The sequence below is a fragment of the Arvicola amphibius genome, chromosome 8 (assembly GCF_903992535.2).
Source record: "Arvicola amphibius chromosome 8, mArvAmp1.2, whole genome shotgun sequence".
Classification (NCBI taxonomy): domain Eukaryota; kingdom Metazoa; phylum Chordata; class Mammalia; order Rodentia; family Cricetidae; genus Arvicola; species Arvicola amphibius.
The window spans coordinates 13,219,579-13,233,223 of record NC_052054.1 but is presented as its reverse complement, the minus strand read 5'-3'; the positions used below and the strand labels follow the sequence as shown (position 1 = coordinate 13,233,223).

The following is a 13,645-nucleotide window of genomic DNA, read 5'->3' as shown; positions in this document are numbered from 1 at the left end:
GGCCAAGGCAGTTTCTTTATTCACCAATGGTATTCACAGCATACAGGGGAAAATCCCACATCACCTCCCCCTCCCTTTTTCTGTTTAAATAAAAAGGAAGATTTTAACTTAAACATAGTAAAATTGCATATAACAAAACAGGTATCAAGCAAGAATTGTAGTTACAATATTTATATCTACTTTATCTTTTATCATAACTAAGGAAAACTATAACTATAAATCCTTCAATTCCATCAAAGACTCCAGAAGGATATAATATTACCTAAGTAAACAGGAAGCACATTATAAGCAACTTCCAAAACTCTAGATTTAGCAGAGACATCTCACTACCGGGACAGTCACCCAAAGTTCTTCTCTACCATTGGGGCATCCATCTTTAGCCTACAGGCCCCTATTATCCATAAGACTTTACTATGAAGCAGGAAACTTCAAAGACAGTTCCACCTATATTGGCAGCTCATCAGTCACTTTTTTGTGTCCTGCAGAATGTTTAACAGACTCTTTCATGAAGTTTTTTAGAACCTTAAAGGATTGTCTCACCTTTAGGCAAGTTCAGCAGTCATTTTTCTGTGGGTCCTACATGTCCAGTTCATCAAGCAGTCCAGGCAAAAGCAGTTTCTTTCCCAAATGGCTAACAAACTCCATAAGGAGCCTCTTTGATGCCCATCTTACTCTTAAAGTAAATTGGTGCTGCCAGGAACAGATGTGTTTTATTTTCATGAAAAGTCCTAAATTCTTAAACCATTTAAATGCCATATTCTGTAGGTCTTTGAAAGGTTTGTATCTCTATATATCTAAAAAACCTAACTAACATGACTAGAAGCATGACTATATAGATGATTATCTATTAACTTATATTTCTTAATTATACATTACATTTTTAAATGAGCTGGACAAACATAATACCTTAATAAAGAGCAGAAATAAAAATATAACAAAATTGACTTTAAATTTGTATCTATAAAACAAGATCAATACCAATGCAAAGTATTCATCTATATATCCTATCCCACTTTATATATAAACAAACATTTATAAACAATATTTGGGAATTTGGGTGTAATTTTCTAGACTAATTCCTGCTGATTGTGGTGCTGTGATTGTTATTCAGGTCTTTCATGGTGTATCCTGTGTGCTAAGATCATCTCAGTCAGCAGTTGGGTAAAGTAATTTTTGGGGGAGTGTTCACAGCAATTTTTCAGAGGGTCTTGGTCCATCAAACCACATTAACCTGGAATGAATACACAAGTTTTTATCTTCTGTAGAAACAAACAATAACCTCTTTTCCAAAGCAACATATCCTTAGATCCATATTTTGAAGACAATAAACCTTTAAAGTATATATCTTGGTTACTTAGCTTCTTTACAGTCAAAAAAATCAAAAGGAAACACAATAATATATATAATCCAGACTCATTGTATATTTCATCTTTACATGGCTTATTGTTCTTTACTCCTTTTAATCTATGACTGTCTGTACTCTGTCTCTTTAAAGACTTTGTTTCATTTTTTTCTATAAGCCAATTACTTCTTTTGATAACTCTCTATACTCTTTTTCTTCTCTCCCAAGCCTACGTAAATATTTTAAAACACACTGTGTCTCATTAGTGGTCTTTTTCCTGGATTTTCCATTATTGCATATCCGTAATTATTTTCTGACCAGAAGTGCTTTTTAAAATGCTTAGCACTTCTTATGAACTTAAGCTGCACCGTTGCTAGGGTAAATACAGAACTTCCTGTTTGCCCCACCCAGCCCAGTATGGTGGAGCTGTTTGCTGCCTCTGAGCTGTGCACACCACCCCAGTTCCAAGTATACACCGGGACTATGTCAAGCAACTAACAGTTTGAAACACACTGCTTACAAACCCCATTTAAGTGCTCAGCCTCCTGAAAGAGTAAGAGGTAGCACTGGCAGCAAGGCCCAAAAAGCCAGCATTTCAAAGCTGCAGCTTTTTTTGTGCTACCACTGAATCAGGAAAACCTCTCTTAAAGGAGCCATGCCTCTGCTTGCTTCTGGCAAACAGAGTCAACCAAGAGAATGCCACTACCAAACCATGCTTAACTATGTTCTTTCATGCCTAGGATTCCTTTTTAAGCTTTCTCGGGTTTTACGTGGATTTAGTTGGACACATGGGCACCAATCTATTTCAGGGAGGGTTAGTTTCTTCTTGGTTCATGGCTGCTCAGCCCCAAAATAATCACATAGAAACTGTATTAGTTAAATCACTGCTTGGCCTATTAGCTCTAGCTTCTTATTGGCTAACCCTTATATATTAATTTAACCCATTTCTCTTAATCTGTATATCACCACATGGCTGTGGCTTGCCAGCTAAAGTTCCAGTGTTTGTCTCTGGCAGTGTTACATGGCTTCTCTCTCACTTTGCCTCCTTTCTCCCAGCATTCAGTTTAGTTTTCCTCACCTACCTATGTTCTGCCCTATCAATAGGCCAAGACAGTTTCTTTATTCACCAATGGTATTCACAGCATACAGAGGGGAATCCCACATCATAGAACACATTTCCTTTCCTCTCAGAAGTTCTGAATTTGAAAGCTATAAAATGTTACTATTCATGAACCATAAAGCTGTAGCTCTGAAATGGGAGCTTTGATGATGATGTTTTGAAATAGCTTGTGTGTGTGTGTGTGTGTGTGTGTGTTCTATTTATTAGCAAATGAAAGTTCTAGGTTACAGATAAGAAAATTGTATCCAATTCTAACTATTTATATCATACAATGAAGCAAAATAACATTTCTTTAAACTATGTGTTTATCATAGAATCAAAAAATTTTTAAAGGCAAACCATGTTTTTTCTTATAAATTTGGGATGTGACAGTCATACTGATGGCCCTAGTTAATCTTAGTGTGTCACAAAACAAAACAAAGAAACATGAATATGAGAGACAGACAGGCAGACAGGGACAGATATACAAGGAGAGCCGTGGAGAAGAGGAGATGTATACAAAAGTGGTAAAGAGTTGGGGGCATTGGAAATAGTCAATATACATGGAATACACATGATTTAAAAGTTAATTAAAACATATTAAGTAAAGTAACAGAAAAATTGCAAATAACCAAGTATAAAGTTAAATTAAATGAAATGAAGACTACTGTTGGTAAGAAACTTAGAACAATAGAAATGCATCCCTATTAGACTTCAAACAATGGAAGATTTGCAATTTACTCTGACCTTTATTAGCCCCAGATGTAAAAGTAATATTGGTTATTCATTTTAAGTTTTCTATGCATATAGCTCAGCAATTCTCCAAGAAAGTAAAACTTTATGTAACTCTATCTGGAAGATTCTTTTCTCATGACATCCCTGAGGGAATTGGGGTTGAAAAAAGGAGAGTAGACAAAAAGAAAACAGGAACAGAGAACATATAGGTAAAAAGGATGAGCTCAGTCAAGGGCTCCTGTAGTCCCTTATTCTAGCGACACATGAGAATTGCTAATCCACCACTGGAAGGCTATGCTTCTTTGTTTAATTTTTTGAAAACTTTTGTCTTCCCTTGAGTAAAATGATAAATAAATCACCTTTCACCTATAGAGGAAGATTCACTCTGAGGTCATTCAACTGTTCTCTGCTAGTATTGGCTCGTGGGGAATCGGGTCAATGGCCATGTAGCATACCTTTGAAAGAAACACAGATGAACTGATTTAAGCAATTTACAGAGAGATCCCTGTTTCCTCCTTAACGAAGGTAGTAGAAAATGTAACAGAAAACAGCAAACTAGCATATAGCCTCTTTCCATATTCATGGACAATGATAGTTTTCCTTTGGGACTTGTTATTATAGAATTCCCCTCTCTCTATTCCTTGTTTCCTGCCTCTCCTTGGCACCATCCACTCACATATACCCCATCCTGAATAATAATGGAGAAATTCAGACAGTTGTTCACTTGACAATGTCTCTGCTTGCATAATTACCTGCAATGTAGGACAAGCACCTTTATTTCATTTGATTTACCTTGTTCATCATGAGATTGAAAAGATAATGCTCAAAGGGTTGTTCCTCCTCCATTATAAATATGGATTTCTGTGTGCAGATGTGGCCACAAAGGTCATGGCAAAACAAGTATATGTGCCAAATTTATAAAAGAAATTCACAGAGCCTTGTGTAATTAAACTTCTTCCTTCCTCACTCAAATTGGTAAAATCCTGAAAGGTTAGAAAGGGCCCAAGGCTGGAGACTTTTCTCCTATAAATCCCATTGGCTTTATTGCAAATACCTATAGCATAATGGAGGAAAGGGTGAAGGATATGTGATAGATAGGATATAAGATATATATGATAAATTTGATAGAAAGCCATAAAACCAAACTGGAAAATGTATTCTTCCTGTTTTCAGACTCCCTCTCTCAGTTTTGTTTCTGAACTAAAAGTCATCACCATTTGAAGAACTAACTCAGAAACAAATCAGAGGAAAGACTGGCCAGGCTGCTGGTAGATGGCCACACAGGTTGTTGGATTGCTGCGGTTTCATTTACCATTAGCGAACTAAACTCAGTGAGGTTTTAGAAAGTAGCTATAATTGGGAAAATGGCAAGAAGAACAAGTGTAGCAACACACTGTAGTTGCTTTGTAACCACATGCAAAGGGTAGACATTTAGAAGCAAAAGATGTGCGTGTGCCATGTGAGAGGGACCACAGAGAGGGACCAATAAAAGAGACTTTGCACAGCCTCATGCCAGCCTAGGACGTGGGTTGTACACATACCCAGGTAGTCAAACTCTGATGGTCCTAAGATGAACACATATTTGAAGTTATTTTGCATAGTTATGCCTTTGAGTTTACAAAACATAGCTAATCATTCATCTAGAATACATGTATTTTCAGTATTTATTATGAAATTATTAACGGGATAACTAGAAAGCAAATATTTGGGTCACTGCTTAGTAGAGACAGGTGCAGCCAACACCAGGAAGGGCATGGGAGTCCAGAAGACAGTCTGCCAGGCCATATGCCTTGCTCATTCACTTTTTGTACCTGCTCACTTCCTTCTTTTTACTTCCATTCTCCTTGCATAGTAAGAAGTAGAGAAATTAAAGGGTGGAGAAAGGATTGCATTTAATATTCATGGGTTTTGTCAAGACTTGCTCAAGCAAAGAGAATGGAAAAGACAATCCTTCCTCTATCTTACATCTTTCTCTACTTGCTAATTCTGGCTTATTTACTCCTTATGGAATCTAGTGTGTCTCTGATAATTCATCTAAGTTTCTTAAGAAGACATCCAGACCACCACATCAGAGCAGAGCATAATGAAAGGCTCCTTTGCTGAGTAGCAGTACCCCTTCCCCAAGCAAAGCATTTCTCCAGATGAAAGACTGTGGAAATACACTGAAGGCATCAACAAACCTCCAGGCCCTATAATTCTCTTTCATATATTTAGAAAGCTACTAAAATGGCTCAAAGCATGAGTAACTGGCATTGAAATTCCAGTTCACTTCAGAGGAAAGGTGTACAGACCTCATGAGAAAAATTCAATATCAGTGTTTCTATAAAACGCCAGTGGAAAGATCTTAATATTTGCTTTGTTTGATTTAATTGACAAGTAATATTTTGTATGTATTAACCATGTGTTAATCTCATATGATACTGTGATAAACATGTACATAGCAGAATTGAAAATTTTGCATACCCTCCACTCACTTTTCCATTTATGATAAATACTAATCAAATTTTATTGCACAAGCACCTCATTACAAGGGAGGAAATAATTTTTTAACTGAAATAAACTATGCATTCTAAGTGAGCAAATAAGTTTAAAGAAAATGTTAAGAGTGAAATGGGTCAGAAAGCTGCCTGAAGGTACTCTCTCCAGAGTGTGACTAATGTCATATGGTATGCCTTTGGATCACAGGCCTATCATCAATAGCTTATCTTTAAAAAATCATTTTCTGCTTTGGGGGAAAGAAATCTTTCCATTTATCACAACATCAAAATTTTTTCAATATCTTGAACATTAAAGTAAATGAGTTTAAAAGCTTAAAATCGCTATTATAACTTGATTTCCATAACACTTGCTTCTGTTGAAAGTATCTGCTTTATGTTTGTCAGGTATATGGTCTTTACTGAATCTCATTGACTTATCTCAAGATAACTGGCTGTCTCTACCTTCCTATATTAAAGTCCTTGAAGGAAATAATAGCTCTAAAACAACTCAGGGTGGCCTTCAGGATGGAAGTTTCTGTCCCATCTGGTCCCACAGTTGTTCAGATCCAAATACACACAAGAGGCCTATATTAATTACAAACTGTTTGGCTTTCTGCTCATGCTTATTATTAACTAGCTCTTACAACTTATATTAACCTATAATTCTTATCTATGTTTAGCTACATTACTTTGTATTTTTTCTCAGTAAGGTATTCTCATCTTGTTTCCTTTGCATCTGGCTTGGACTGCATCTCTCCTTTCCTCTTCCCAGAATTCTTCTAGTCTGGTTACCCTGCCTATACTTTCTGCCTGGATACTATTCAATCAGCATTTTTTAAACCAATGTGAGTGACAAATTTTTACAGTGTCCCACAGCACCTTGCATCTGAAATGCACCAATTGCTCTGCAAGTTCTGCAGAGTGCACCAGGTGTCCAAAGTGGAACTCAGGAAACAGACTCAGCTGGCTGGTCCTGGTGATGCCCATGAAATAGTATAAAGGTTCTGCTCCCTGCTGTTCACGGACACCAAAACAGTCTTGGAACATTGAATTAATGCCCTATACCAGAGGCTCTAGAATACCAAATCCCACAAAAATTAGCTGTTTGGTGCTGAATGACTTAGATTTTTAAACATGCTTGCCTGAAAGCCTCTGAGCACAAACTGAAATTTTAAAGGAGTGTACTAGCTTCTGTAAATAAAAAGTCCAGGGAAGCCCTTGCTTCAAGTATTGCAGTCTCTTGTGTTCTTTAAAATCCTCAGGCAGAGGGCTTTGAAACCCCATTTTTAAATGAGTTTTCCCAACAACTATAGGCTATAAAATCCTCAGATTTGGTGCCCTCTTTAAAATAAACCTCCCATAAGGGAAAAACCTCTAGTTTTTTATTTAGCTCATTTCCAGTGTTTATGGAAAAAAATTCAGACCAGATAATATATAAAAAGGAAGAGGTTTATATAAGTCACAACTTTAAAGGCTAAAATTTCAAACAACATGGCGCCAGCTCTGGTGAGAGCCCTTCTTTGAATCACACCATGCATATCATGGCTGATGTCATGATGGGCATTCATGCTAGCAAAAGGTACTAAATGTCTGGAGGAAGCTCAGAATGATGCTGGACATTGCTCATTCTTACCCTTTTATAGCATTCTTCTCTCAAGTAACAACCAGGGTTAGAATGACTAGGCCAATTCATTTTGAGGACAAAATCCTGAATCAATAGCCCAAAGATATCCTGCTACTCTTGTCTCTTAAAAGACCTCTCACTAATAATAAAGTGAATATAATATATTCACACTGTGAATATGTGGACCATGTAAAAAAAATCAAACCATAGTGGCTCCACTGAAGCCAGAAGTCGAATCTATTTCCTGTGATCTCCATCTCTTAACATCTTTGTGGCCTGAACCAATAACAAAGCCTACTGCACAGCTCACAGACAGAATGGGAAGGAAGTCATCTCTAGCATAATTCTGGGGATAATATTAAAGAATTTGAGTGCATAAAATACTAAGAGGGGAAAGCAATAGGTGGGAGCTATGTACAGGATGTATTCTATCATCAATCTAATTTATTATTACAAATGCGTATCCTCCCTACCTCATCATTCAACTTTCTGCTTACATGCAAGACAAACAACACTCCTAGCAATTTAGCCAAGAGAGGAAGTGCATTCTATTTTTAACTGGGTGCTCACAGTAGATTAATATACCACAGCCAAAAACCATATGTCAGTCACTTCCTATTGACAAATTAATGGATTATGGAGTTGGGGTATAGTCACACAATGACAAATTTCTTAGCAATATAAAGGAAAGGACTTTTGATGCATACAACCAAAAACTGATTTTGATGGAAGTGATTTCATAGATATACATATGTCAAAACTTGCCAAATTGCACTCACTATGTATAATTTCTTACCTGTCAATAACAGTTCAAGAAAGACCTTAAAACTAAAGCCAAAAATGTCTTAAATTTCAATCACCACTGGGTGAGGGCTTATTCATCATCACATACTCTTTCCCTACCTCCTGGCATCTGTATTACTTCCCCCTCATACTCACCACCATTTCCTGGTAGAATATTACCTTTCAGAATGCCAAACACATTCATTGTACCATTTCAACTCTATGCCTTGAGTAGAGTTCTTGTTCTCCTTCTAGAACAGTCTACTCCTACCACAACATTCTTCTTTGAACTTTAAGACAAAATATGGGCTTCTGGAATGCTTTCTACTTTACTTGTTCCTCACCTGCTCTATTTACCAATGATCATTTCCATGCCCCATAGCAGACAGTACAGGGATGTACCTATGATATGTATCTATGCATATGCAGAGGTACACTTGTCCTTGTACCATAACAGTGTTCAATAATTTTAAATCTCTCCATATAGCTGAAATATTCTCTTATATCCAGAGTATCGTTATCCACTCTCTGATAGTTCCCATGTCAATTGCACCAATCACAGCAATTGCTACATTAAAGACAAGGAAATGGTTTTATCCCAAAACCTGGGAGTTAGAGTTAGGGGGTTCATGAGTTCAAGATCATGAGCTCAACCAGCCATGCTGTATAGCAGATTAGAGGCCAGTCTGGGACATAAGACTGTCTCAAGTAAATAAACAACACCCACAATTGCCATGTTTTCTATTGTAATAACGATTTTATAGAAAAGAAAAATTGTAATTAGGGAAATTACTATTTATCTCATGGGAACTCATAAACAGTCAACTGTTACTTTGACAGAGTCCTGGGTCTACAACTGATGTTCTCTTAAGGGAATGACACCAGTCTTTCAGGTGGTGTCTCTCATAATCCCTCCACTGTTCTCCTGTTTCCCAGATACACCAAGATGAAGACCGCCACCAACATCTACATCTTCAACCTTGCTCTGGCGGATGCCTTGGCAACCAGCACACTGCCCTTTCAGAGTGTCAACTACCTGATGGGAACGTGGCCCTTCGGAACCATCCTCTGCAAGATCGTCATCTCGATAGATTACTACAACATGTTCACCAGCATATTCACCCTCTGCACCATGAGCGTGGACCGCTACATTGCTGTCTGCCACCCGGTCAAGGCCCTGGATTTCCGTACCCCCCGAAATGCCAAAATTGTCAATGTCTGCAACTGGCTCCTCTCTTCTGCCATTGGTCTGCCTGTTATGTTCATGGCAACCACAAAATACAGGCAGGGTAAGGGTGAACATGGGCCTGAGTCAAGTCTAGTCTGATGTGTTGGGGTAGTATCTTGAGCCAAGTAGAATTCATGGCACAGTGTCTTTGCCGAACTGTACTTTCAATTAAGAAATTGGTTACTTAATTAACTATAATAATAAAAATAATAAAAAACTAAAATAATATGGTAAGAAAATGCCTTTAAATATATTGAAATGGGAAGATTTCTCTATAATTATAGGCCTTCTAGGAATTTTAATAGGACCAAAGTCTACTATTGCTGATTTCTCTGAACTTACTTCAACAAAATGTTGAGTACATGGGAGCATAGCTTTTCCAAACATAATTTAAACTTAAGTCCAGAGAACGTTTCACTGAGGCTTGCTCTAAATTCTCAACCTGTCCTGACTTAACAGCAACTGCCATTCCGAAGTGGAGGGGAGCCATTCGTTAGCAGGAAACTCCTGGGAACCTGGGACAATGGTTACAGCTTTTATAACAGCATAAACCCGACAAGTGCCTCATTCATTGCAAAATGTACATAACTCTGGCTTCATAAAATCTTAATGTGATACAAGTGGACAGAAAAATGGGAAATGTAGGAAGGGAGGAAAGGAAGTAAATTCTCTGTAATCAATAAATAAGTTTCATTCTTTCCTCACACGTCTGTGTAAGAAACTTAGCTCAGGTCAAAGCTATTAGTAGACAAAGGAGCAGCTTTGGTACCTAATGCTATAACTAAATGTTGCTGCTAATTTTCCTTGAAAATTCTTTTCTTCCAGGGTCCATAGATTGCACCCTCACGTTCTCGCATCCCACCTGGTACTGGGAGAACCTGCTCAAAATCTGCGTCTTCATCTTCGCCTTCATCATGCCGGTCCTCATCATCACCGTGTGTTACGGACTGATGATCTTACGTCTCAAGAGCGTGCGCATGCTGTCGGGCTCCAAGGAAAAGGACAGGAACCTGCGCAGGATCACCAGGATGGTGCTGGTGGTCGTGGCTGTGTTTATCGTCTGCTGGACCCCCATCCACATCTACGTCATCATCAAAGCCCTGATCACGATTCCAGAGACCACCTTCCAGACAGTTTCCTGGCACTTCTGCATCGCCCTGGGTTACACAAACAGCTGCCTGAACCCTGTTCTTTATGCGTTCCTGGATGAAAACTTCAAGCGCTGCTTTAGAGAATTCTGCATCCCAACCTCCTCAACGATCGAACAGCAGAACTCCACTCGTGTCCGTCAGAACACTAGAGACCACCCCTCCACAGCTAACACAGTGGATCGAACTAACCATCAGGTATGTGCTTTCTAGAATTACATACAGCTTATTAAAAAAATACATCATCTTGTAGCAATACAATATTTAAAACCTTTAGATCAGTTACTGGGGAACTGAGGCCAGGCCCAAGAAGAGAGGGAGGAGGGGACCCAGTTCTCATCACGATGTCAGAAAGATGTGTCACATAAATGTGCTCAATATATTTGAACATGTTTATTTAGGTATAGGAATACGATGACCAACGGTCTATCAAGCTGCGAAAAGTTACTATCCTCCTAGCCTTGTCTTCTTTGCAAAATTAATGGCTGTAGTACATCCTAGATGTAATTCTACCTTGGAGTCCTTGTTTCACACAGAAACTTTCTACATCGCAACAACATCACACTAATATCTCTGCCACTTAAAAGCCAACCACACTCTAATTCTGTTGTTAAAGAGCTTTGTCTGCTGTGGTCGTAAATACAAGATATTCCCAAAAATCAATGTCATGGAAAAGGAGAAAAGAGAAAAACAAACCAAAGTATACCCATCTCTGTATTTGTTAAGGCTTTGGTTTGTAATAACTGGTGTCTGAACACTAGAGCAAATGCCAGCATATTGCTAACTATTATGTTAACATCCATTTTAAACATTGTCCATACTATTTGGAAATTATTTAAGAGTGACTAGATGTTTGGACATGTATTCCTTCCTATGTCCAGGAGAGTCCCAGGAAGATCCAAGATTTACTCATGATATTGTAACTGTACAAGAAATGAAGAAGTTATCTCTAATACTCTCAAAACTCCCTAACTCACCACTTTGCAATAATTTGACATCTAACCTAAAATGTCAGTACACGTATGACTAAATTATCAATAAATTTTAAATAAATAAGTGTTCCAAAATGCTTCCCACACCTGAAAAAAAAATCACAGCATATAAAATTTTATAACACGAAACTGGAGTTCAAGACTCCTGTGAAATAATTGCTTGGGTCAAAATTTTGGGTCAAGTTTATATTCTCAAGGGGCAGGGCTATGAGGACAGCAGCTTTATACAAAAGACCTCAGAGTCCAGCAGGGGAGCAGCCTGAGGAAGGCCTTGACCACCACAGTGGTAGCTGTTTCCACTTGCCGTCTCTTCCTCATACCCATCTCTCCATGTCCCTTTTCACCCCAGCTGCGACTACCCAGCCTAGCCAAGGCTCCATCTTTCTCACAACGTCATAGTTATGCAATACAACCTACATGAATCTGCCTCAGGACACATGGAATCCTCATACCTAAATGAGACACGTGGCTAACATAAAACATGTGAGCCAGTTCCCCTGGAGAGCATGTGGTAATGGTGGCAGATTCATTCCTGTTGCAAAAGCAAGTATTAACAAATTTATGTCCCTGTTTCCAGCTTGAAAATCAAAGCCATAAAGAACTGGGTTTCTGCCGGGCGGTGGTGGCGCACGCCTTTAATCCCAGCACTCGGGAGGCAGAGGCAGGCGGATCTCTGTGAGTTCGAGACCAGCCTGGTCTACAAGAGCTAGATCCAGGACAGGCTCCAAAGCCACAGAGAAACCCTGTCTCGAAAAACCAAAAAAAAAAAAAAAAAAAAAAAAAAAAAACTGGGTTCTGCTCTGCTTCCCCACCTCCCCACACCTCTCTCATTGTTATCCACACTGACTTATAACCTGCTCCTTTTTCTAAGCAGTCCTTCATGTTTTGTGGCTTTCAAATTCTTATGGGTCACTTTAAAAGGGTTAAGGATTTAAAATGATTTTTTTTTCTCTCCAACCCATGGGTAGCCTATTAGAGGAAAGAATTTGAAACTACCTGTCCAAAGCTAGGATTCAAATCCTTTGCATTGAAATAGTTTACTTTCACCACAGAAAAGAATGAAAATAGGGAAGCTTGGGCTCTTCCTCCCTTCCCCAAATGCCATGCTGGGTCTTTCCTCCCAAGCTTACAGGGGCGTGGCTGATTGGTAACTTCCTGTAGGACCCTGCCTGACCCACCCTGTCCTTCCTCTAATGGAAGCACAGCCCCCAATCTCTCCAGTTTAGTCCCTACCTGACTTAAACAAGACTGTCATTCAGCTTCTCCAAGACTGCCTTTGACTCCCTTTCAAACCCAGTGTTTGCAAATCAGTTCTTGCACAGCCAGAGAGTAGAAGGGAAGATAATTGGAGAAGTTCTGTCCTAAGTAACTAAAAGGTTTGCTTTAGAAATACATCCAATTAGCACTTATCGTTATCACTGCCTCTGTGGAGCGGAGTCAGCATCAGATAACAGGGAAGCACATTAGCCTGGAACTGGCTGCTTCCCAAAGGCCCAGCTGGGAGAGCTGGACCAAGAAGAGAAACTGCAAGGAGCAGAAAAGATGCTCTGACATATTTGAAAATTAACAAAAATCAAAGCTGCTTTTTTTACCCATCTCTCTCAGTATGTCTTTCTTTAGGGTTGACTCAATCATGCAAAGATGTCTGGGATGATAGGAAATCCTATGGTGGATATTTTCAGGCAGACGTTCCAATCAGATTTGAAGGTGGTCTGACTACATGGCTCTGCCTATGTTAATCATTAGATTAGCTCAAACAGAGTCCAAATCTGATGAACAGGCATTCATTAGATCTGTTGTGAGGAGACTGCTAGATTTTTTTCCCTGGCCACCCAGCAGCTCAGACCCAATATAATCACACAGAAACTATATTATTTAAAACCCTGCTTAGCTCATTGGCTCTAGCATCTTATTGGCTAGCACTTATATCTTAACCCATTTCTAGTAATCTGTATATTGCCATATGGCTGTGGCTTACCAGGTAAAGTTCCCAGTGTCTGTCTCTAGCAAGGCTACATGGCTTCTCTCTCTCCACCTTCCTTCTCCCAGCATTCAGTTTAGTTTTCCCCACATAGCTAACTAAGTTCTGCCCTGCTATAGGTCCAAAGCAGTCCTTTATTAGCCAATGGTATTCCCAGCATACAAAGGGAAATCCCACATCAGAGTTACTGTGGTTTTGTGTTTATTCATTCATTTGTTTATAAAATAGTCATCTTG

The 13,645-nt window shown here is 38.8% G+C and overlaps 1 protein-coding gene across 1 annotated transcript in view; it reads left to right on the top strand.

Moving 5' to 3' along the window:
• Oprm1 (opioid receptor mu 1) overlaps positions 1 to 10,649 on the top strand; it is a 37,840-nt gene extending 27,191 nt beyond the window's left edge. Inside the window, exons 2-3 of the mRNA XM_038339174.1 lie at positions 8,997 to 9,349; positions 10,114 to 10,649. Of these exons, the coding sequence (XP_038195102.1) occupies positions 8,997 to 9,349; positions 10,114 to 10,649 (889 nt within the window). The remainder of the gene's footprint in view (positions 1 to 8,996; positions 9,350 to 10,113) is intronic.
• Positions 10,650 to 13,645: the final 2,996 nt, after the last annotated feature.